At 38.7% G+C, this 26,551-nt stretch overlaps 1 protein-coding gene across 2 annotated transcripts; it reads left to right on the top strand.

Moving 5' to 3' along the window:
* The first annotated feature begins 2,237 nt into the window (after window positions 1–2,237).
* frmd6 (FERM domain containing 6) lies at window positions 2,238–26,551 on the top strand. 2 transcript variants are annotated; one of them, XM_053621611.1, is made up of 14 exons: window positions 2,238–2,392; window positions 16,987–17,261; window positions 18,415–18,505; window positions 18,626–18,705; window positions 18,901–18,977; window positions 19,138–19,324; window positions 19,456–19,611; window positions 20,005–20,070; window positions 20,413–20,481; window positions 21,349–21,523; window positions 22,175–22,483; window positions 22,724–22,855; window positions 23,344–23,435; window positions 23,550–26,551. In XM_053621611.1, exons 2-14 carry the CDS (start codon window positions 17,163–17,165, stop codon window positions 23,832–23,834), a joined length of 1,818 nt encoding a protein of 605 aa, XP_053477586.1. In that variant the 5' UTR covers window positions 2,238–2,392; window positions 16,987–17,162; the 3' UTR covers window positions 23,835–26,551. The 2 variants fall into 2 exon arrangements, with proteins under 2 accessions (XP_053477586.1, XP_053477587.1); XM_053621612.1 differs by lacking the exon at window positions 2,238–2,392 and adding an exon at window positions 2,532–2,635.

The raw sequence follows: 26,551 nt of genomic DNA, 5'->3' as shown, positions 1-26,551 counted from the left end.
ATTCATTAATGCCCTTCATCCATTTACATTTTCTCCTTCTAATGATGGATGCTGTGCTGTGACCTCTAGGCTCCCTGTGCCTCAACACTATACATCATTACCAATACAGAAATGATCAAATGTCCCCTGGGTCTGCACGTCACACTCATTTGCTTTGCTTTGAAATGTGATACACAATTTTAGCAGGTCCTCTCTGAACAACTAAAGTAACTACGACAGGGAAATATGCTTCATGCTAACTTTCTTAAGCTTTTAGCACTACACTGAAATAGAACTGCTCTCTAGGGTGTTTTCAACGACTGAGGGATGGAGAGAGCTTACACCTGTGCATTTTCAGCAAGATCAGAAAGCACAGACTTCTGCAAAATTTTAAAGATTAACTTTCGCATACTGTATTGATGTTTTAGACCACATTCACATGCATTCCACAACCCAGCCTGGGGTAAGCCTCTGATGGTCACAGGACAGTTATCCACTTATTTATCTAACACAAATATAATATCCTCCATTAGGCATAATTTGGTCACTATTCTGCGGCTGAGTATCAACCAAATCCAGAGACAAAAGAATGTCAAATGGATTTGTTAATCCCACTAAAACAACACAGTGTCACATTTTGAATTATTTGTAATAATTTGCACAACACAATTTATATACATTTATGAAAGTTAAGGTTATCGGGTGGGATTTTGGGTTCATATACAGAGTTTCTTACAACTTCGTACAAAGTGCACTCCAACCACTTCACCCTCATTCAAATCTGAGATTGGGTCTCTCACATTTGCTAATTGATGAGACTCTACCATCATTTGGATTAGGTCTAGTATACTACATTCACCGACCACTTTATTAGAAATATCTGTACACCTGCACATTCATCCAATTATCCAGTCAACCAATAATGTGGTTGCAGTGCAATGCGTAAAACCGTGGTCAAGAGCTGCATTTAAAAAGGGTAATCAATGGTGCAAAAGAATGGAATGAAAAGCAAAAATCATCCAGTGGGCAGCAGGAAACATCTTGCTGATGAGAGAGACCAGAGGACAATGGCCAGTCCGGTTTGAACTGACAGGAAAGCTATGGTAACTCAAATAACCCCTACAACTATGGTGAGCCATAGAGAATAGCATCTCAGAACACACCTGTCAAACGTTGAGGAGGATGAGCAACAACAACTGAAGACTACACTGGGTTCCACTCCCATCCGCCAAGAACATGAGTCTGAGACCACAGTGGGCACAGGATTACCAAAATTGGGCAGCTGAAAATTAGAAAAATGCCAGGCGGTGTTTTAAGCTTCAACTGTCTCCTTTTTCAAGAAGGCGGATCTCCCATAGGACTCTGGCTGACTGGATGTTTTTTGTTTTACACACCATTCTGTGTGAACTCAAGAGACTGGTGTGCGTGAAAATCCCAGTAATTTCTGAAATACGCAAACCAAACCATTTGGCACCAATCACCATGCCACAGTCAAAGTCACTGAGAACACATTTCCCCCATTATTATATGAACACTAAGGGAAGCTCTTCATATGTATATGTGGAATTTTATCCATAGCTCTGCTTCCTCATGACTGGTTGATTAGATAACTACATGAATGCGCAGGGGCACATGTGTTCCTATTAAAGTGGCCGATGTATGTATACATTAGTACATTATACTTAGTGCAACCAGATCCCATGAGACACTGGTATGAAACTGAAAGAAATCCAACCACATAATCCTCAATAGGTTGCACTAAGTATATTTAACATCAGCAACGTTTGGCCAATTTGCCGCGAATCCAAGCCAACAGAGCAAAGCCTGCTATTTAAGCGTGAGGGTGATCTACAATTTTTTTTTAATTGCTTCTGTTTTTAAGCGAACGGTGACCCGCAATCAATTAATCAATTCCTCACTTTCCCACGCAGTTTTCCGAGCTTACACTGCTCCTGTACGAAAGGCGCTATGTCTCCCCAAAATCCGCGCTGCGCCGCTCCATTCGGGACGAAAGGAATGACAAGCAGCCGTGGACTCTACCACACTGCGCTATTTGGGGGAGGAATGAAGAGTGCTCACATGGTGGAGTTGCCTTTTAATATGCTTAACGAAAGCACATAACAAAAGGATCTCATTATTTGAGGACCACAAGTGGAAATATAGTCTAAGATTCCATCCCGGCATTCCCGGTCTATATTTTTGTCACCCTACCCCTGCGGACTTGGTACATTCCGCTCAGCAGCTCCACATGTATCGTAACTTGTTACCTCTCCAGAGCTCACAGTGCCCTTCCTCACCCCTGATGTGTTACTGTTCTGCGTAAAGAAAAAGCGACAGAGTGTTTGGGCTCGCTTTGGATTATAGCTGATAAAGCACAGTTACGGAATTTGCTAGAGAAAAACAGGAGAAAAGGGTGAGTTTTAACACTGCTGGATGTCAGTATATCTATTATACTATTTGCTGTGCCTTTGCAGTATGTGTAATGGGGGAGAGGGGGAGAGGAGGAGGCGCCGGGGGGGGGGGGGTTGGGGTAGCCTGAGCGACGCTGGAACAGTTGTTTCCCCACATCTGAACATTCAACGTGGCAATGTTTAGACTCCACTGCGTACACATTTATTAAAAGGGAATACGTTTTTGGCACCATTTAACTCTTTAGGTGAGTCAGTCTGAGCATCTTCTTGATGCAGTAACAAACCTAAGGCTAATTCTGTCTTAACGTCAGTCCACGAGTGGGTCTGGACTGGATCAGTTAACCGACACTTTCCAGGCAAATGTGTCTCCACACAAATGTGGCCTTTTGAGCTGGCAGACTTGGGGATTTCTTGTGAAACCGAGTCCACTGGTTTTCAACGTGCACTCCAAAGTTGCATTGTTTGTGCCTGTTTAAGAAAACCAGTCTGTCTTCTCTTGGAAACGTGAGACGCGTCGTGTGCTGTTGGCTCTCTACACCTGCGCGGCTCTGCTCCACATCTGCTATCAAACTCTCCAGCTTATTTATAATGGGATACATTCTCCAGCTGCCGTCCGGTCGCGCGCGCTCTGGGTTTTTATATATTTATTTTTTATAGCCGGTTCGGATATTGACCTTTTACGTTGTTGTTGTTGTGTTAATGTCATGTTAAACCACAATTGGACCTCCCAGCAGAAGAGGTTTAGTTCTTGTTTGTTCTCCAATCATCACTTTTTAAATGATTGTTCTGGCACAAAACAACATTTCACGTTGCTGTCCTGTATATCAATCTGGGTGTTCACGGTTCATGATTCGGCTTTAGATATAATCTCTAGGTTGTGTCTCGTCCTGTACAGCCAAACGGCTTCAGGATTCAGGAATGTTCACCATTTCCTCCTGAAATCCAAACACTAACACTTAACAAATAGAAATCTCAACACTGCTCTCTGTAGGCCCTCATGTGTTTCATCTTAGTCATTTTTTTGTGTGTGTTTTCACTATAAACACATTTCCATTTACATGTGGGTGAGTTTCTAAGAATGCGAGAAAAGCTTGTTTTGTTTTGTTTCTTGAAAAGGTTCCTGGGTCCAGCCCTTGTTACAGCTGTTTAATCATTACATTTATTAGAATTAAACTGTGACAGCCTCATCATGTCAACATCCCTGGTTTCCTAGGGTTTTTTCCTTCTTCAAAGCTGAGTCTGTTTTGCTGAACACTTGATTTGTTTTGCTGGATTGAAAATGTTCTCAACATCAACTGGAGTTGGGATATCCTGAATTTAACTTTATACTCTGCAATCAAATTGCAGTAATAAATTTTTCCTTGTTGGTCATCATAGCCTAATGGGGTGAGTGCTGATTGGGATTGGACCTGTAAGATATTAGTTATGCATTTGTTGTGCTTTAAGTAGCCTGAGAGCATTGTGATCTTTACTATAGCATGTGGAGGATCTCTCTGTCTCAGGGAGTCTTTGAGTGTGTTGTCTTTTTAGGAAACATTGAAGGAGTAGTGTGTAATTTTAGATTAACTGTATTGACTAAAGAAGCAGTGTTATGTCTGTCATGAGAGAAATAGCACAAACCTTTGCTCAGTGATTTAACCTTGACATTACATTGCTGTGTGAGTGTAGTGCACCCTGACATGTTTGTGTGAGAAAAAAGGTTGATTGTATACATGTTAGGTTACAATTAAATTGCAGTTGTTAGTATGGATTCAGTTCAGTACATGGCTGTAGGTGTAGTATATCCTATGTATGTTTGTGTTCTCAAGTGGATGTGGTGTTATACTTTGCCTGAAGTGAAGCTGGAATAACATATCTGTTATACTATGTGAAAGTTTCAATAATGCTAGATTGTGTGTGTGTGTGTGTGTGTGTGTGTGTGTGTGTGTGTGTGTGCACACACTATGATATCCACCTGTGTAAGAAACTATGCAGGAAGTGGGTCATTCCCTGTCCCTCCTCCTGTTTTCCTCTCTCTCTCTCTCTCTCTCTCTTCCATTTTTTTCAGCCACAGGATGTTTTTCTTTGTGGCACAGGCCTTCTTTTTTGTTTGAAAAGTCTTTGTGTGTGATTATGTATATGTGCACATGCATGCATCACGTGTATATGTTTGGTCATTATGTCTCATCTGACAAGACATCTTAAGCCCACCAGTGTTTAAAAAAAAAAACACGTGCAGATTTGGACCAATCACGTAGCTTGTATGGGGTGATGGGGGATTTAAACCAACACAGGCTGTGTTTAGCTCAAATGGAGCGTAACAAACTGTTTTGTGACTGGTGTTTCAGAATGTGGCACTGTGGCACTATGATTTTCTAGATGTTTGATTTCACTACATAGATACAAGTATGTTTAAACGTTTTATCATATGTAGTCCTGTTAGGAGACCCAAGGGTTGTCAGTGTACCATAATAAGGTGAATTATTTTCATCTTTAAAATGAGATTTATCTTTGTTAAAGTGTAACAGGATTAATAGTATCATACTGTTTAACTGAATGGCAGTACATATGAACATATTATATATCACTAATATTAAACTTTGGGCATAAACTAAGCAGCCTCAGAAGTAAGAACTTAAAACACTTTTAATCTTCATAAGATGGATTTTGAAATTAAAGCTCGCTGTAGTCACTGTGTATATCAATGGCTAAATGCTACTGTTTAAAACATTGCATTTAACCTCATGGCAGCATTCCTTCATCCACTAATCAGTTTTGAGAAGAAGAAATAAGCGCCCTCATGAGCGCAGTTTAATGCTATCCCTGCTATAACTCACCTCTGTTTTCCAGTCACACAAAGTCACCTGTGTCGAATTAAGTCTTACTTTAGACATTGACTGTAACAAGTTCATTCTCACTGTGTGATTGGTTAAGAGAGTCATTTTGGTTGGTGGGTTTAAGACTGGTGTTTAAGTTGCCACATTTGTTATTGCTAATTGCATGTGTAGCATGTCTGAACTGAAAGCCAAACAGGAAGTCTTCTGATCACTTAACAAAAAAAGGAAGGCATGGCTGTTACTGCTATCCTGTTATCCTGCCGCATGACTGGAGAAGCAACTCTGAAACTTCCGAGTTGGCTAAAGCTTGTGAAACAGAATTAAAAGATAGTGCAAGAAAATAGGAAGAAAACATTGCAAATATATACTGTACAAGCAAGGGATCAGCAAATCTAACAAACACTGCTTATTTCTCCAGCTCTTTCATGGTGTTTTTATTAATATATAAATTGTTTAGCTGCAGTTCCACACTTCAGTTAAGACATCTAGTGTACTGGAAGAGGTTTAATACAATTACAGGAATATCTACTGTTTTAACATTAACTAGGGATGGGCCCTATTATGATGTGTAATTGATGTAACGATAAGCTATGCCATAATAGAAACAATGCTTTTCTTAGAATATTGTGGGTATCCTGACCCAACCCTACTGTTACTCAGAGTAATGAGTGACGGTTTGGATATTAAAGTCTGTTTTTATACAAATTGCGTAATTTTCCTCAATTTCACTGTTAAATATTTATATTTTTTGTAAATTCAATTCAATTCAATTCAATTCAATTTTATTTGTATAGCGCTTTTTACAATAGACATTGTCTCAAAGCAGCTTTACAGAAATATCAACATGGTATACAGATATTAAAGGTGCGAATTTATCCCAACTGAGCAAGCCACTGAGTGGCGACGGTGGCAAGGAAAAACTCCCTAAGATGTTTTAAGAGGAAGAAACCTTGAGAGGAACCCGACTCAGAAGGGAACCCATCCTCATCTGGGTAACAACAGATAGTGTGAAAAAGTTCATTATGGATTTATATGAAGTCTGTATGGCCTTAGGAGCAGCCGTAGTCCCAGCAGTCTGGAATTAAAGAAGATTTGAGCTCCATCCAGAGGCAGAAAGGATCTGGATCTCTAGTATCTCCATAAATTCATGTGGGGCTCGGCGAAAGGAGAGAGGGAGAAAAAAGATAATTATGACTGCGAAGTAGTAGAACAGAATCTAGTCAGGGTAGGCTTGAGTAAACAAATACGTTTTAAGCCTAGACTTAAACACTGAGACTGTGTCTGAGTCCCGAACACTAATAGGAAGACTGTAAATACATTCGTGTATCCTGTATATGCCTTTTGGTGGCACTTTTAAGGTTAATAGCTGTATCAGGGTGTAATTTACCAGGAAAAAAATGTGCAGCTTGAAGCTGGTCTGTCTTGTTTCTTTTTAATCACATGGTATTTACGGTTGTATCTTTTTCATGTTCATAAGCTAAGTGCTGTAGTGGGAATGTCTAAAATGGTGTGTGTAGATTTGTGGATTTTTTTTTTTTATTTTTTTTTTTGCGGGGAAAAAAAGCCTCCTTGTCTGCTTGGGAGGAGAACCACAGGGTGTCATTTATGGCTTGCTCGTTTTATCGAATCATGTTGAGACATGTTGATTCAACTTGCACGTTATTTCTATTTTTCCTCCTCCCTCTCTCTTTCTCTCACCCGCTCTCTCATTGCCGTCTACTGCACATGGTTGCCAGATGTCTTGGTATTAAGTCACGAGTTCATACTTGGCTGCTTTATTGTTACCAGAAGAGGTGGGAGAGCTGCGACTTAAATGTCCAAAATAGGCAGTCTCATCTGTGGTACTGGTTTCCCTATGTGTTCACTGTGGTTTGTTGTCTGTTACATATTCAAGTCTAGCTTCTAACTGAAGATGTAAAATGTTTAGAAAGTAGGTAAGTAAATAAATAAGCAGAAAGTTAACAATGAAAATTCACATTGCTGACTGCACATTTAATAATGTGGGTATATACAGACCTGCAGTGAGTAAATGTTGTGCTCATTTGTGGGTTTCTTAAGCAAGGGTTTAAAATGAAGTCTTTAGCTCAAATATAATTTTTTTATTGAATCCATGTTGACACAACCTACGCAATCTTTATTTAATGTGCCGAACAATGCTTAACTGCCCATTGCAAGGTGATTGTTCACATCATATGTTTGTCTGAATTGTGTTTCACTCGCAGCCAATATGAGTCAGTCAGAAGTTTCCACTTACGAATTCTTGGCTCCTGTCAGAACTGAGACATAAACTTCACAAATATTTGTCAGTGTGTAGTCAGAAAAAAAAGCCAGCAAGGAATAGAAATTGCAATCAGGAAGGTTTGTCCACTGTTGTGATGCAAGGATAGGGACAGGTATAATAGCTTTGTACATACAGTACATTATAGGAGATCAGTGGAAGATAAATGATTAATTGATGCATGCTTAATGTCATTAATTAACTCATGTTTAATAATCGATTCATCCTGGCCAAGGTCATGGTGGATACGAAGCCTATAAACACTGGGCATGAGTTGGGAATACACCTTTGATGGGGTACCTGTCCAAATTTGATGGGATACCTGTCCAGATTCAAGGAATCTGGTCAAATCTCGGTGTGTAAAGGGCAAGGCTTTCGGCCTTAATCCAACAATTTGAGAACAACATTCCCCCAAAGACAAATCGGTAGGATTTTGGCCATTTCACCTTCTACAGCGCACAATATAATTAAAAGATTCAAGCAATCCAGTCAATTCTCTGTGTGTAAAGGGCAAGGATGAAAACCACTTCTGAATGCGTCTGATCTCTGATCCCTCAAACATCACGGTGTTAAAAACCGTCATGAGACTGTAATGGATATCCTGACATGGCCTCGGGAATACTTTGGTAAATCTTTCAGTCAACACCATTCACTGCTGTTTTCTGGTCCGACAAGTCAACATTTCAAATAGTTTTTGGAAAAACAGCTGTCGTGTTCTCTGGGCTAAAGAGGAAAAGGACCATCCAAGCTGTTATCAGCGTCAGGTCCAAAAGCCAGCGTCTATCATGGTATGGGGGTGTGTCAGTGCCCAAGGCATGTGCAACTTGCACATCTGTAAGGGCACCATTAATGCAGAAAAGACATGTACACATTTTGGAGCAAAATATGTTGCCATCCAGAGCAGGACAAGGCCAAACCACATTCTGCCCGGATTACAAGCGCATGGTTGCGTAAGCAGAGAGTTCGGGTGCTAGCATGGCCTGCCTGCAGTCCTGACCTGTCTCTGATTGAGAATGTGTGGCGCATTATGAAGCACAAAATAAGGCAACGAAGGCCCCGTACCGTTGTGCAGATGAATAAATGCATAATGGATGAATGGGGGAAAATTCCTCTTGCTAAACTTAACCAATTGGTGTATTCAGTGCCTAAATGCTTAATGAGTGTTATTAAAAGATGATGTCACACAGTGCTAAACAGTCGACTGTCCCAACTTTTTTGGAGTGTGTTGCAGACATCAGAATTGACTTGAGTGTATATTTTCACAAATAAATTAAATTCACAAAGTAAAACATTAAAAAAGGTGTTAATAATGTGTTTTCAATATAGTACAGGGTGAATTGAAGTTTCAAATGACTCTTTCAGTTTGTTTGTTTTTTACAATTTCCATACTGTCCCAACTTTCTCTGAATTGGGGTTGTAAAATAGTAAGACACAAAAGAGGGTGCTCCACTATACACATCAGAGATAGACAGACTGTGAAAGATTGTATAGTTGCAGTGTAGAAGGAAGCTAAATCAGCAATAATCAGAGAAAATACAATGAGTGGGACATATACCTGAGAAATACAGCCACACCAGTAGCAGAATGTAAATTAAGAACAGGAAAAGCCTCAATAAGAGAAAGCACTTCAGGAACCAGATGAAACAAATTCTGCTAGAGTTATTAGTATTGGCTAACACCGGTCATATACTGACTTCCTTACAGACACCAAGCCCCAAGTCATAAAACAAGTTCAGCTCATTTGAAACATCAAGGATGTTATAGCAGCAAGTTTTAAGAGAGTGTTCAGTGCAAGATCTTACAAGATGCAAGATCCATGTGTCTGCAAATATCAGCCCAAATACTGATCAGTGTCAGATTGGTGCATTCCTTTATTGTTCCTTGATAGTTCTTTATACAGATACACTATCTCTCACCAGTATCTGGTGTCAAATCGCTTACTTTTTCCACTGCAAAAATGTTGACAGTTGGCTCACTGTTGATCTTAAATGATGGCGCTTGGGAGGGAGATCATTTCTTTCATCCGCAAAGCAGTTTAAGACTACAGTTTTAAAGATGAGAACAGTGTGGGGGTTTGAATATTTTTGTTGCAAACAGTTAAATATTATTTTTGGAGAAAACAAAATCACAGTCTGGAATCAACCTTCTGCAGGGGTGGCTGGCCATCAGGAAGTTAAAGAATTTTCCCAGTGGGCCTCTCCATTTTCCTCAATATAGACCAGACAGTTTTTGCTTGCTTTCATTTATTTTTTATTTATTGTGATTGAGAGACTGTGGAAAGGTGATAGGGAGACTTTGTGAGAAAAGAAGAACAGCTTTATTAGCAGATTCAGCAAAATGTAATAAATAAATAAATAAATAAATTTCACTTTTATGTTCCAAATCTGGGAGAGCAGCATTGAGAGAGCACATATTTGGGGGTATAGCCTAGCTAGGTTAGCTTTAAAAGTTCAACAAATATTAAATTTACATTGTTTTGTCTCTATGCATTGTTTTGGTGAGATGACCCTTTGATACTACAGTGAACACCATATTCCGTACAGCACATGCATACTCTATTGGTGCCACACTTTTATTTTTTATTTATTTATTTATTTATTTTAGGTCTGGTGTTAGTAATTGGAGCACTAGTGCTACCTGATGAAATCTAATTTTGAACTCTGCATTAGATCATTTACATTCCTTACCAATCAGGCAAGTCTGTGTTTTATTAAAGAAACTATTAAACAAGTACACAAAATTTGCTGAATAATTTTTAACGTTTAGCATATTGTTTGTTGGAATTCTGTTGTTCATGTGAAAGTGGGTGTTACTTAAATTTGCACATTTGCTGCACATTCATTTATATTATTTTGGACAAATATAGAAGCTATGTCTAAAGCAAATTCCCAGGCTCATTTTTGTTCCCAGTCCACCTCAGGTCTGATGAGTAAACTCACTTACTGGGAATTGCAACAAACGAGGGACTACATTCCTAATGCAAACAAAGCTCTCTATATCCTGCTGCATGTTCAGAATAAACCAAAACAATAAAGGCATGTGGCTAATTGTCATCTTGTGCATAATTGTTAAACAATGTCTTTATGCTGGTATAGATGAAGAATTTGTATTCACACTTGTGGATATAAAAAAATATACTCTCAAAGCCAAAAGTAAAACTTTGAAGATAACTGAAGACTCTCTTCAATCATTTGAATTTTTGTGCTGTGTTACAGAACTCCTAGTTCTGATTATGTAACGATTAGGCCTTCAAACTGCTGGAAACCTGGAACAATTCTTAAAGGTCGGTGGTTCCTAGAACCATCACTGGCCTTGGTACCAGCAGGGACGTTTGTGGAAAGGGCATAAAGCATAGCACAGACCCCAGAAATGTGAGTCAGTGCTGGAATCGCTTGGTCCACAGAGCAACAGAGGAAAAGACAGGATGAATGAGGCCAGTAGGAGGTGGAAGGAAACATAGTGAACCACAGGTCTGTAGATTGCTTACATAGCCAAGTTGTATGTCAGCTGCTTAGACCTAAGGACCTCTTTCCACTGCACAAAGTAGTGGAAAATCCTTTTTTTGCAAAACCTTTTTAGTTTTTTAGTGCAAAACCTTTTTTTGCAACAAATTATATGGTCCAATTATGGGTTTTTTTTTTTGTAGCCATTTTTGAATGTGCAGTGGAAAACATTTGATAACAAAATAACACAACCGCTATCATGGATGCTTTTACACATTCTTTCTAGCTATGTGCTAGAAGGCTACCTAGCATCAGCACAGCTTTCTAGTAGGGTTCCTTATTTTGGACACATTGAATGCAGCATTGCATGTTTCCATTCTGAATTAGATGCTGTCAAAGCTTCTCTTTAGGTTAAAATGCTGAGCCATGAGAACATGTAGGCTATTGAGGTTACCGAGCCAAAGTGTGATGGCGTTTTAGGAAAAGTGCCTTGTCTGTTTACTCAGTAAAATATCCTAGAGCTGGGAGATTTACGTAAATTAGGTATATGTTTTAGATCATACAAACAAGTGAAATCTTTTAACCAACAGTTTTAGGTTAACAGTGGGATCAGACTCACATTTCTAGAGAGATTTTATTGGAAACGAAGGAAAAAAATAGATCTGTTCATGATTCTTCAGCACTGTTAATCAAATAAAATAAAACCATGTTTGAGAAGTATCCAGGGAAACTTATCTACATCTGTGTTGTTGGCACAGCATAATGATTTCAGTGCCAGTTTTAGTGACAATTTTAAAAACTTGTGCTTGACTCTCATCTGTGTGTGACTGAGCATCTGACTGCACTGCTGCTTGTTGTAACATGTAGGGCTTTGGCGAGGTTGACTGTTCTCAGGATGAAGGTAAGGGTATCTTCTCAAATTGTGTAGACACAAAATGAGCAGTGTTATTAATAATGGAATGATTACTGTATATGTAAATGCAAATACATAGCTGTTTTGTGCATTTCTTTTAACATCGCATGATGCTATGTGTAATGCTGTTGTGTTACATTTATTCACTTAGCAGACACTTTTATCCAAAGTGTTAATCAGATAGTAGAGTAAGATGTAACTGAACAATTTAAGCAATAGACAAAGACTAATAGATTTGGCTGGTTTAAAAAAAGCCTGGTGTTTGGAGGTTGAAAGAGCTGGGTTTTATTTGTGGGCTGAGCCAATTTCTCTGACTCATTGAAAAAAAGCGGGAGTTCCCATTGCTATAACAAACCCGGAATATCTGTGATTTATTTTTGTGCTACTTATGGAGGAGTATCAGAGATGGTCAGTGGTCAGAGTGCTTGTGGGAAATAACAGAAGCTTTATTGATCTGTCTGGCATCATACATTAGTCTTGTTCAGCTTTAGCTGTTTTTTATTTAGTACTGACCTGAGTAAGCTTTTTCACATAAAAGATTTTTACATATAGTCCACAAGACACAATAATGACTGAATTTACATAAATTAACCAGTGCAAAAGTTTACATATCCTTGATTCGTAATACTGTGTGTTTTTACCTGGATGATCAATGACTGTTTTTAGGGTTTGTGGTAGTTATTAACAGTTATTGACATAAGTCCCTTGTTTGTCCTGAACAGTTAAACTGCCCACTGTTCCTCCAGGCCCTGCACATTCTTTGCTTTTCCAGTATCTTTTGCATATTTGGAATGTAAACTTTTAAACAGGATGATTGGTGTAAATTGGTATTATTTGGTCTTCTGAGAAACATGTAAATATCTTATGTAGCTTCAGAAGGGCGGTACTAAATGAAAAAAATAAGATCTTTAAACAAAATAATAACAATTTATAACAGTCGTTGATCATCCAGGTAACAACACACAGCATTAAGAATCAAGCGTATGTAAACTGTTGAACTGGTTCATTTATGTAAATTCAGTTATTATTGTGTCTTGTGGACTATGTGGATATGTAAAATCTGTTATGTGAGATAGCTTATTCAGGGCAGTACTTAGTATAAAACAAAATGCAATTTTAATGATTCCTCCTTTTTTCAATTATTAACATTTTACAGATTCTGCAAGGGGTTTGTAAATTTATGAGCACAACTATATGTACATTAACTGTCACTGCTTAGTTTTTTTGACAGTAGTAAGTATTTCATTAAGCATTCATTATTTTATGTATTATATAGAAAATATCTTGTGTAGCAGTCAACCGATATGTTTTCTTTTTTTTTTTTATGGCCGATGCTGATTCCGATATCTAGAAATCATTGTGGCCGATTGGCTGATATGGGGCCGATATAACACAAATTTAATTATAATAAATGTGACATACAGAAAATTGGTGAAACTAAATGAACAATTATTGTGCATAATATTTTTGTAATACACTCTGTCACGTCCACATGACAAAAGATGTATATTTTTACCATTACATGCTTAGTTAGTAGCATGTAGCTTAGCATCAAAAAAGATCGGACCACATAAAAAGGTACATTCCACATATTACATTAATCGTGGATAATTAAATATGGCGCACATGGATTTAAAATCTAGGAATTCAAACTTCAGGTCTCATCCAGCTCACCAGACCCAGCTTTCATTCGAGGATAAACAGGCTTTTGAATCCACAGGATAACAGCGTCTTATGTAAAAGTTACTGAAGATGACAAACGTGTCTGAGGAAGAACCAGTTTATGATTTATGATTGTTTTGATTGATTTATGATTTATGATTGATTGTGAGATAAAATGTTTTCAGTTTTGCTTGAATTTGTTTATTGCACGTCTGTGTCCCTGTGGGAACTCACCATGAGCTTGTTTGCTACCGCTGGGCTGCAGATCTGACTTCTCACGGCACTGTTTGAATAAGACTTTGTTGTTTATTGTGTGTAACATAATGTCAAATTAAAAAGTGAACAATGGCTGGTAATTCTACTGTCTGTCAGACACTCGCTTCCTGTCTGAATGGCCGTTTTTTTTAGCCCGAATAAGGAAGAATGTGCTTATGCACTATATGGCGTCAAAGGTCTGGCTTGTTGTATATCGGCCGAATGAGAAGATTTATCGGCCGATGTCTATAATTAAAAAATGGCATATATCGGTCGATCACTACTCTTGTTTACTTGTTCTTCTAAGATAAAGTAACTTGGCTCTTTGTTGGTCTTTATAGTGTTCAATGAAAACTTGCTGTTCTCGTGTTCATACAATGGAATGCAATTCAGTCAAATTATGCTCTGTAAATAAAGTTGCCAGCTTGTGACACAGTATGTAGCATTGCCACCTCACAGCTCCATGGTCCCCAGTTTGATACTGAGCTTGGGTTACTGTCTGTGTGGAGTTTTGCATGTTCTCCTTGTGTCCATGTTGGTCCGTCGCTAGTTTGCTTCCACCTCCAAAAAACATGCCAGTAGGTGAATGAGTGTGTAAATGTGAGTGTGCATGGTGCCATGGTGTTATGGACCAGCGTCTTGTCCAGGGTGTATTCATGCCTAACATCACCGGGGTAGGCTCTGGAACCACAGTGACCTTGAACAGGATAAAGCAGTTATTGAAAATGTTTGAATGAACAGAGTTATCATAGCAGTATCTTAAAATTTTTTCTAATTTGATGACTGTATGAACAAATGTGATGAACTAAGAAGACCCAGATAGTATATTTGTGAACAAAGAAATTGTGCTGTGATTTGGTGCTTTTTGTGGTAACTTGTGCTAAAACCATTAAGGAATGTGAGGGGTTGTATCAGACGTAAGCATCATGGCTGACTGGCCATCAATGCAGGACACACTTCTTGGCTTAGTTTGTCAGCAGTCTTAAAAGTGTGAACATGTATTGCATTTACTAACCAAGATATTGTTTAAGTGCTTAAGAGAAATTAAGCACTGTTACTATCTGTATATGCAGTCTTGGCAATACTGGCCAGATCAGACATGGGTAATATTACAACCCCAATTCCAAAAAAGTTGGGACAGTATGGAAAATGCAAAAAGTCATTTGAAAATTCAGTTCACCCTGTACTATATTGAAAACACATTATTTGATGTTTTACTTTGTGAATTTAATTTATTTGTGAAGATATACACTCATTTCAAATCTGATTACTGCAACACACTCCAAAAAAGGTTGGGACAATCGACTGTTTACCACTGTGTAACATCACCTTTTTTAAAAATAACACGTATTAAGCGTTTGTGCGCTGAATACACCAGTTGGTTAAGTTTAGCAAGCGGAATTTTCCCCCATTCATCCATTATGCATTTCTTCAGCTGCGCAACTGTACGGGGCCTTCGTTGCCTTGTTTTGCACTTCATAATGCGCCACACATTGTCAATCAGAGACAGGTCAGGACCGCAGGCAGGCCATGCTAGCACCTGAACTCTCTGCTTACACAACCATGCGCTTGTAATCCGGGCAGAATGTGGTTTGGCCTTGTCCTGCTCTGGATGGCAGCTTATGTTGCTCCAAAATGTGTTCATATCTTTCTGTATTAATGGTGCACTCACAGATGTGCAAGTAACCCATGCCATGGGCACTGACACACCTCCATACCATGACAGACGCTGGCTTTTGGACCTGATGCTCATAACATCTTGGAGGGTCCTTTTCCTCTTTTGCCCAAACACGTCGACTGTTTTGTCCAAAAACTATTTGAAATGTTTACTCGACGGACCACAAAACATGATTCTACTGTGCTACTGTCCATCTCAGATGAGACCGAGCCCAGAGAAGTTGGCAGCGCTTCTGGACAATGTTGATGTATGGCTTCTGCTTTGCATAGTAAAGCCTTAACTTGCGTCTGTGGATGCAGCAGCGAATGGTGTTGACTGACAAAGGTTTGCGAAAGTATTCCCGAGCCCATGTCAGGATATCCATTACAGATTCATGACGGTAACGTCTGAGGGATTGGCGATCAAGCACATCCAGAAGTGGTTTTCGGCCTTTCCCTTCACGCACCAAGATTTGACCGGATTCCTTGAATCTTTTTGTTATATTGTGCACTGTAGAAGCTGAAATGTCCAAAACCAAATACATTGTCTTTGTATGTTTTTTGTTTAAATATAATTCAGAGTACTTTTACAAATCACTCCTCTTTATTTTTATTAGCATTTTCCATACTGTCCCAACTTTTTCGGAATTGGGGTTGTATTATTTTGTATGTTACTGTAAGCTAGCATAGTCTTGGGAAGCTGCAGCATGTATTTTGTATATGCAAGTTGTGTGTTCAGAATCAAAGGCATGCATTGTTGGAATGAGAAGCAGATGTTGGGTTGGAATTCTCCTGACTGCAGCAGTTCTCTCTCGTATTCACTCTCTCCTTCGCTTTCTCTCACACAGCCTTCCCCACATTGACACTCATCTCAGTCATTTTCCCCACTTCCTCCATCTTTTATTTTCCTATTTTTACCGTTAACTATCAGTGATAAGTTCCCCAATATCTCTCTTTAACCGAAACATCCTACGTAATTTGATTACGTGTTATTCACACCTACTTAGTTTTTCAAGTAATACATCCTGGCCATGGTGTCGCTCAGATGTCATGAACTTGTTAGAATATGTGTGTGTAATTTTCCTATTGAAGCTAAATGGTAAGAAGTAAAAGGACCATCTATGTGTTTTGCCACGTTGTCAGAATGGCTGCATGGTAGGAAGTGACTCAGGCTTAGTCCATTTCAGAACTGCTGCCCCTTCTTTTCTCAATCTCCCTTTCACTATTTTTCTTTCATGCAGTGTGATGTCTTTTCCAAGAAAGTCATCTGCAATCAATTACATAACATAGAACTTGCAGAATACCTTTTTTATGTGTATATAAATATATAACTGTCTTTTACTGTGTATGTCAGTGAGGTTGGTGTCTGGGAGGACAGATGTTCAGATTGTCCCCAGCAAGTGAAACATTGTTTACTGATGAGATCAGAGCAGCAGGACAAAATGTGTGTGCCTGTGATGTGTGTAGCAACAGTATTTTGAACTGCATTTAGAAAAAAATCAAAGTCTCTTTATTTGTTTAAACTCTTGGTCTTTCTTTCTTTCTTTCTTTCTTTCTTTCTCTCTTTCTCTAGGGCGTGGATGTGTCCTGAACCAGTTACGTGTATGTGTGTGTGAGAAAGAGAAAGACAGTCTGTCCGTGTATGTATGAATTTACCAGACCCAGTACAGTGAGAGTGTACGCGTGAGGGCACTCTTGGGGGCGGAGCTCCACAAAGGGGCAGAGTTTCCAGGAGGAAGCCAGACAAACATGAGCAAATTGACGTTCCACAACAACAAGACCATGCAGGATCGCCGTTGTGTGTGTGTGTTTCTCCCAAACGATGAAACACTCAACGTCATTGTCAGTGTAAGTTAACCACAATTCCAAAGCACTCACTCATACAGTGATTTGCCACTTCCTGATGTTTTTCTACTGGAATATTCCAGTTTTCCCCAGTTCCAGATGTTATGATTATACATGGGCACTTTGCTGAAGAATCTGAACTGATCAAGAGTCAAAACATTTGTATAAATTAAATGGGTGGATATTTTTATGACTTTACTGCAACTTAATTATTTACAAAAGGATATCATGGTAGAGGAATCAAAAGGGATGTATATACTCTTGTTTTTTTTTGCCCCCCCCCCCATTATGCCAATATCGAAGCTCTGAGTACTGCCTGATACTTACGACCTTATAAGCAGCCTTATACTTTAATGACAAAAGAACTAAACAAAAGAGTATCACAGCTGAAATTACAGTACTCCCAACAGCACAGAACTTCCCCTGTTGAAATGCCTGTGAGCTGAACCAATATCATGGCATCAAACAGAGATTGCAGCAATGGCAGTAGAAGTGTATGTTATTTGGATGAAATGCAGATAGGGCAGGTCTCAGCACAAAAGATGGGTTTAGGAATTCACACACACCTCAGCATACAAACCCAAAGCACCGTTTTATTTTTGTTGCTTCAAAGTGTTTTTTTGTTTGATGTATGCTGCCTGTTTTAGTAGCTGATCATCTCTGCTAACATCTGTTGCTAAGTTATAGGACAAGTCACGGGTGTGATAGTGATGAGCTTTAAGACAACTCGTGTCCGATGTTCATCGAATACATAAGTGAATCTGGAATATATAATCTCAGATACCAAATACTCAGTATTGGATCAGTGCTTCCCCTATTGCTGGATCACTGATTGATTAAAAACATTTCCAATTAATCAGTCACATTACATTCATGGGAAATAAGGTTTTGTAATTTTTTTTTTTTTACTACTATGGATATTATGATTCGATGTAATGTGCATAACCAGCTCATTATGTAAAATCAGGACTAGTCTTTCCTATGTCACTGTTTGATGTGATTTAACTGTTTGTCAAAATCTTTGTCAAACAATGTCTGGACAGCCCTTATACAAAATTTGTAGCTTCCATATGGGTCACTATTATTAACATGTGCTGCTTATAGGCTAAGATGTTTTCCTGTATTGATTAATGGATGGTTTTCCTCTCAACATCAGGTGAAAACCTTATGCCAGGAATTGTTGGAGCAGGTGTGTGATCTGCTACGACTGAAGGACTGTCACCTATTTGGGCTCAGCGTTGTTCAGAGTAAGACTTTCACATGTTCAGACATTTCTCTGTGTGTATTAGATTATTTTATTTATACATGTCTGTCTTTATGTGGGTAAATTGAAAATGTATTTGACACATGATGTCTTCTTTTTTCAGATAATGAGCACATCTATATGGAACTGGGACAAAAGCTATCTAAATACTGCCCAAAGGAGTGGAAACGAGAAGCCAGCAAGGTAACACAAAGAGCATACTTGCATAACGCTCAATGTGCCCTATGGCTATGCTCAGGAATCACTTTAGTAAAAGGCATTTGAGTTCACATTAACTAGTGCTTAACTAAGCAAAACCACTTTAGGGTACTTTGAAAAGTACCTTTAATTCTGAATATTGAGTTAAAGCTGATTCATGTCAATGTTTGTTTAACATAGGGAATTGATCAGTTTGGGCCTCCGATGATTGTGCACTTCAGAGTTCAATACTATGTGGAGAATGGCAGAATTATCAGGTATATATGTATATATTTTTATACATTTTTTTGCATGTATATTTTTACATATTAGAAGGTTGTTTATAAATATGTTGTTTCTTTCTTCCTGTTTATAAATATGTAGTCTTCTGCAATGCACACATCGTGCACACTAACATTTAAATTCTATCTCGCTCAGTGATCGTATGGCAAGGTATTATTATTACTGGCACTTGAGGAAGCAAGTGCTGCAGTCCCAATGTGTCCAGCGGGAGGAGGCCTATTTCTTGCTAGCTGCTTTTGCTCTTCAGGCTGACCTGGGAAACTACAAACGGAACAAACACTTTAGCTCCTACTTCCAGCCTGAGTCCTACTTTCCTTCCTGGGTGAGTACTGAAGCCCTCCTGTACCCTAATGATAGGACTCTATCTACCACTGTATGATGTAGACAAATTGAGAGGACTTCACTCACTCACTCTTTCTCTGTCTCTATCCATCCATCTATCTCTCTCTCTAGGTGATCACTAAGAGGGGGAGAGACTACATTCTGCGGCATATTCCCAACATGCATAAGGAACAGTTTGCTCTCACCGCATCAGAGGCTCAGTTGAGATACATAAAACAAGCAGCACTCCTAGATGACGTCACTGTCCACTACTACCGCCTCTATAAGGTCAGGGAGGAGGTGTTAATGTGTGCATGTACATGACTGTAAGTGAGGCTATATCACTGGGAGATCTAGAGCTGTCACAGCTATCTGTGGCCAGGAGTCCGAGAGAGCATCACTTTCCCTGCTCTCTGGGTGGGTGGGATGGTGTTATTTTCTTCCCTGTCAATCAGAGCGACCCTAACCAATCGTGGGAGTTTGTGAGCTCATGTATGTGGAATATGGAAGCTAGCGCTTTTCTTTTTTCCTCATATTCAATCTCCCTGGTTGTAGTTATGTGATTGGGAGAGCTTGCTAGTAGGTGGGAATTGGAAACTGATCACAATTGGGAGAAAATGGGGTAAAATTAAAAAAAAAAAAAAAGAAAAATCAATAACCTGATGAAAAATTCTCTTTCAGGATAAGAAAGAAGTGGAGGCATCTTTAACACTGGGGCTTACGCTGCGTGGTATCCAGATCTTTCAGGTGTGTGTGTGTGTGTGTGTGTGTTTTAATGTCTCTTTGACCCCTGCAGTTTGATGGATATAAAAGCTAGAATTTTCACTCTCAATATTACTAGCCCTTCCTCTTGTATTAAAGCAGAGCAGGCAGCACCAAGCAGTGCTTGTTTTAAATGAAGGTCTTTTACATTTCTTGCAATAGCAGATATTTAGGCAGCCTAATTTACATGCAAATATCAACTGTTCACATTTTGTTAACAGCATTTTGATCTTTATTAAAAATGTGATTGTACCCTAAACTGCATTGTTTCAGAAAAATGTATTGATCTTTGATGATTGACAGACTGATAATTTTGTTGTTCTTTAGAATGTTGGCAGTGTTCGGCAGCTTCTGTATGATTTCCCCTGGACCAATGTGGGCAAACTTGTATTTGTGGTGAGTACTATAACAAGAGCATAAAAATCCACAAAGTCTCTTAATTTGAAATGCCATTTAACAAATAATGAAGCTTTATTTTATTTATTTAACATTAATATACACACAAGTCTACTTCATGCATAGTAAGCACAAAATAACATACAGAAAGTTTTGACATCATGATATCATTGACTACATTTACATGGACAGCAGTAATCTAATTATTGACCTTACTCTGAGTAAGATAATATTGTCATTAAGGTGTTTACATGAGTCACTTTTAGAATACTCCTCTCATGCTTGAAGCCATGGGCTGTGTCCCAAACCGTGTACTTACCTACTATATAGTAGCCGAGGTACATATATATTTCTCCTACTACAGGCCTATAGTAGGCAAGTACGCGGTTTGGGACACAGCCGTGCTCTCTTTTTTGCCGAAAACGGTTGAGCACTGCAGTGTGTGTATGTGTCCTGTCGCAAAATGTGGTGAAAACTCTCAGACCACGTTAATAATGTGATTAAGGTGTTTACATGTCTGTAATACACGTTGATAATGCGACTAAAACAGGAGTACTCCACATGTCTTAATTCGATTTGTGTTTACTACAAGTATGGCCTTAATCGGATTAAGGTAATTAAAAATTGCTGTTTCCATGGTAGTTTCTTAATCAGAGTATTGTCCTAATTGGGTTAATAGTGGATTATTGTTGTCTATGTAAACGCACTGAGTATTTGTTTTGTTGTCCATGTAAACGCACTGACTGATGGTCATATGGTCTTAATCGGGTTAATAGTGGATTATTGTTGTCCATGTAAACGCACTGACTGATAAAATTCTACCGGTGTGCTCTTTTTTTTTTCTCTCTCACACTCTCTCTCTTTCAGGGGAAGAGGTTTGAGATCTTGCCCGACGGCTTGCCCTCTGCCAGAAAGCTAACTTATTACACTGGCTGTCCGCTGCGTTCCCGCCATCTCCTACAATTGCTTAGCAACAGCCACCGCCTTTACATGAACCTTCAGCCTGTGCTTAAGCAAGTCCGACGCCTGGAGGAGAACGAAGGTATTTCCGTGTGTGTGTGTGTGTGTGTGTGTGTGTGTGTGTGTGTGTGTGTGTGTTAATGCTTTTACAATGCCAACATTTTGATCACAATACCACATTAGCAATAAAGCAATACTGGGGTAGGAAAAATTTTTAAAAATTGTTAATAAATAATATAAATAAAAAACACTACAGAACATATAACAGTAATGTCTTTTGAATTTTTCTTTAGCATCAAAATATTTTGGATGGATTCAGATTTTTACATATTTACCTTCTATTACATTATATTGTTTACCCACTTTACCGTGTGTTTCTATAGACTATCCATGGTGGTTTTGTAGGCTTTACTAAACAGATTATCATATTTGTATTGGCTGTTTTTTTGCTTGGCTTTAACTAGGCTAACAATCATGAGGGGTTTCTTTCTCTCTTTCCATTCTTTGATTATGTCTTGGTTGTCCTATGTTCAAGGGAGGCCTTAAAAGTCCTGACGCATTTCTAGATTATTTATATCACTATGTATGTCATTCCACTTTAATATAACTAAACTACTAATAAAATACAACTAACGGGACTCATATTATCCATAACAAACAACAAAAATAAACTGAATTTTGTCTTTTAAGTGATATGATCCTGAAAATTAGGCTATATGTGCATGTTTTGTAGAGAAGAAGCAGTATCGGGAGTCATATATAAGTGATGCACTGGAGTTGGACATGGAGCAGCTGGAGCAGCGATCTCGTGCTAGCGGCAGCAGCATGGGCAGTGTTTCACGCCAAAAACGTTTCTCTCGTCACTCCACAACCAGCCACAGCAGCTCGCACACGTCAGGCATTGAAACTGACAGCTTCCGTACACCAGCACACACACCGCACCGGCCACTCCGCTCACACTCCTCCTCCAACACCAGCCATGCCAGCACACACACCTCCGGCATTGAGAGCAGCGGCAAGGAGAGAGGCCTGGATGATGATGGTATGAATCACACACCAACAGACTCTAGTTTTTCTAGCTATTTATTAGCCTATACATTTGTCCATCTGCCTATTTAAAAAAAATTCAATTAGTTCCTGAAATAGTGGTGTGTAAAGTGGTGTGCCACTCGGCAGCTAAGCAGATGTATTTGTGGAGCGCCACTGAATATGCAAAGCCCATGCAGTGTAATCTGCACGGTCGATTTAGTAGTATATCTGTTTACCATTTGTGTTTCTGCAGAGATTGAGATGTTGGTCGATGACCCTAAAGACTATGAAGAACTCACTGATTTAGCATTGGAGCTCAGTCAAGACCTCTGCATTCACATCACTGAGGACATGCTAACATCGGCACAAAGCAATGGCTATTCGGGTACAAATACGCACATGCACAAGCCTGATTTCCAAAAATTATAATTGTGTTAAAATTTGAACCATTAGCTTTTAATTTAAGTGATGCATCTGTGAATTTTCATGTTGCAGTGGTAGAGAAAACTTACACCTGGCTCTGGCACTAACTTGCAGCGGAGTGTCTACACAAGCGCAATGTGTTAAAACACATTATAGTTATACATTGGGCGAAGCTACTACATGAAATTATGATTATTCAAAATGCATCAAACCATAACAACACTAGTGTTGGAAATATAAATACATAAGAGTCAATCTAAGGTGCCCCTACGTCTGTTTGGATTTTATTGTGATCTTAATCAGGTAGAAGGTGGTAAAAGTTTATTCAAGAAAGAGGGGGTACTTTGTAGTTTACTTATTCAAGTAAACTACAGTGTATGATAGTCTTTAATTCTCTACAGAATTTTGACGTAGTACTTAATAATGTTGATGGTGTTGATGTGCGTCCAGGCTTAGTTGTGAAGGAAGTAAGCTCATCAACATCGAGTTCTTCTGAGACCGTGGTGAAGATGAAAGGCCAAAGCATTGAATCACTCCCTCAGGTCACACTCTCATTTACACTCCAACACACTTTTAGCATCTTGAAATCTTGCATACTTTAATCTTTTTAATTAGATTCTAATTTGTTATGTTTTTGTTGTGAATTTGTTATTCAGATGGTGTCTGGCAGGAAGTCTCAGAACTCCACAGACCGGCACAGCCAATCACTGGATGATGTCCGTCTGTACCAGAGGAATTCCCCAGAGTGGGTGGAGCCATGTCAGGACTCCGCCCACAGTTACACATTTGGTTGTGTGGAGGAGCTTAGCAATGGTTACCAGGGAGTTGCGGAACAGCGGGCTGGTATCTGTGATGACCAACACCCTTTTCCCATCAAAAGAACCAACAAGTACTTCTCCCTGGACCTGACCGCAGAGGAGGTGCCTGAGTTTGTGGTGTGAAGTGGGGAGGATAATCAAAAGAAAGAAAAAAAGTTTAAAGACATGACTGAGGACATTTATTGTTGTGTGTGCATGGATGCATGTGTGCGTGTGTGTGTTCATGCGTGCATGTGTGTGTGCATGCTTGTGTATATGAGAAAGAGAGTGTAAGGATCATAATGTAAAGAAGCTGCTGAACTTCGGGCGAGAAAGGGAAACTGCATCAGTCTGTCTCAGCTGCTTTAGCAAAACATAAACTCCTCTACTTGTGTGTGTGTGTGTGTGTGTGTGTGTGTAGAAGTTTCATTTCATGTTCATTGTGTTGGGCTTTTCTAGGACGCACATTTTGTTTCTACTCTATGACACTAGAAGCACAGTACAAATCTGTGAGTGTATTAGTGTCTTTCTGTGAGTGCTTATGTGTTTTTGATCATGCTATATGAGCTATTAACCAAAGATGAGCAGTCCTCAGTGTTCAATAAGCAACTGAACATACAAGCCATATCATAATACATAATGGGCAGAAATGGTACTAGTATGTATTTACATTACCAGGCAACGTTTAGACACACTAGATGCATATTTTTCATTGTCTTAAAAATAATATGAATAATGCTTATGGTCAAATCTGGTTTCTAAGACAAATGTAAATAGTGAAGTTAATGCCCTTGTATGATTCTATTTGTGAATCAGAATATATATATTTTAGTAAGTATTTTTTTTGTTTGTTTCTTTGGGGTAAATCCTTTCCCCAAACAAGTAGTTTTCATTTAGAATATTGAAAAAGCAACCAACAAGTGCTTGGCTTATCTGGGAACGTTATACCTCCTGGGTGAAGCTTATACATGATTAAACTGGTTGAGAAGATGCCAAGAGTGTGCAAAACATTATCAGGAATACTGTTACATTTTTTTTTTATAGTTTTGATTTGTTTCCTGGCCATTGCATAATTCCATAGGTGTTATTAGATAATCATAACATAGTTTTTTATTGTAAAATATAACATGAAGAAAAGGTGTGTTCAAACTGTTGACAGGTGTGTGTGTGTGTGTGTGTGTGTGTGTGTGATGTGTCTGTAATGTATGCATTGTGGTGCTGGCTGCTCTAATTGAACCAGCTGTGCCTTTGTTACACTATGCAAGTTTGAGACCCTGTTACAGGGAGTATCCCAAGTCTCTCATCTGTGCACCGAGTACCCCTATGCCAAGGAAGCAAGCAGAAATGGTTACTGCTCTAATGTTCAACCAAACCAAGTTGTGGTGTGTTGCACAGATGCAATCATAATTTTGTCTTCTTTAATCCTCTCCAAAATAACCAAACCACAGGTTTCTTGTGTTTTTATACCTGAAAGGGCAGAATATTGATGTTATACATATAGAATAATAAACTGGTGGAGTCCTCCAACAACAAACATGGCACACCATAGATTGGTGTTTACACCGACCAAAGCTGTAAAGTGGAAAAGTATGGGGATGGAAAAATGGCCAGAGCTGGAGTTCTATGAACAGTGGTGTTAGAGTGGGACGGATCATTAAAAAAAGCCAAATTGGGGTTTTCCAAGACGTTGCAGCCCATGTATAAACCCACCATCCAGACCGCTCCTGCTAATCTATATTTACCATAAGACCATATGCTTTATGTTTTCTTTTTTGCTAAGTGTTGGTGATGTGTCTTGAATTATTTTTGCAAACTGGAACTTTTTATTTTCTAAGTATTTTGTTAAACTGTTGTTGTCATAAAAGTGGGAGCCATGTCTTTTTGTTACGTTTTTGTTTGCAACGTGTGTCAGTATTACTCTTGAATGGAGGTCAGTATTAGAAATCCCTGTTCTCCCACTTTAACCAGTGTGCTTGTGTGTATGTGTTTATTCTTAGTATGAAATTATTCAGTAACCTATAATCAATAACATATCAATAACTAATGAAGATTTTTATATGCTTCAGGTGAACTTGTGAGATATCAAATGTCAATGTCAAAGTTAAAGCTGCATTGTGCTCCATCCTGTGTGCTCAGAAAAAAAAAATAATAACCTGGATTTCTTTCACAGTTTCTCTTTTCTGGGTCATCAGCAGCACTTTTAAATTGTCTCATGCATGTGGGTAGCTATTCCGGTCCATGTGCAGTCCTTTCCATCATATTGCACCATGGTCATTTCCTTCAGACTTGCAATCGCATTAATATTTCACATTACTAAAGATTAAATTTACATGTCTCCCTCTTTGTATTTTTGACAACTAACAGTTGTTAACACAGCAATCAATATTGTAAATGTTTTGATAATATATATGGTCATATTATTTAGTTATTAAAACTGCAGTTTGACAGCTATATGAAATGGAACAAAAACATCTCAAACTAATTAGTGATTTTAGAAGCAAACATCATTGGACTGAAACAGGCCTACCAATAATGTCCACCTTTATTCCAAACCCTTTTAATTTGACTGTCTGCAGTTATTAAAGTCCTTTCTATGAAAGGAAATGCCCTAAAAATGTTATTTTTCACCTTCTTTTTGTAAACCCTGTTAACTGATGCTTATGTTCCCGTAATGAAGTGTGGTGCGTGTCTTGCAGGTACTGATGTCCTCTCATGTACGCAATAAAAGGTACCTTTGCAAGAAATCTGTAGTCTTTTGTGGTTTTGGTATTTCTTGTGGTTTAGTTATATTGTCATGTTTGTCAATTAATTAATTTCATCCTGACCTCAAATAAATGTCGTCTTGCAGTAACTTTAGAACT

The sequence above is a fragment of the Ictalurus furcatus genome, chromosome 3, assembly GCF_023375685.1.
Source record: "Ictalurus furcatus strain D&B chromosome 3, Billie_1.0, whole genome shotgun sequence".
Lineage (NCBI taxonomy): Eukaryota > Metazoa > Chordata > Actinopteri > Siluriformes > Ictaluridae > Ictalurus > Ictalurus furcatus.
Note: the sequence above shows the minus strand (reverse complement) of the source record. Positions and strands in the feature narration are given on the sequence as shown.

Coding starts and splice junctions, on each gene's coding strand:
- frmd6 (XM_053621611.1), top strand. CDS start 17,163: ATGAGCAAATTGACGTTCCACAACAACAAGACCATGCAGGATCGCCGT. Junction 18,506..18,625: donor TGGGCTCAGCGTTGTTCAGA/GTAAGACTTTCA, acceptor TTCTTTTTTCAG/ATAATGAGCACATCTATATG. Junction 22,484..22,723: donor GAGAGGCCTGGATGATGATG/GTATGAATCACA, acceptor GTGTTTCTGCAG/AGATTGAGATGTTGGTCGAT.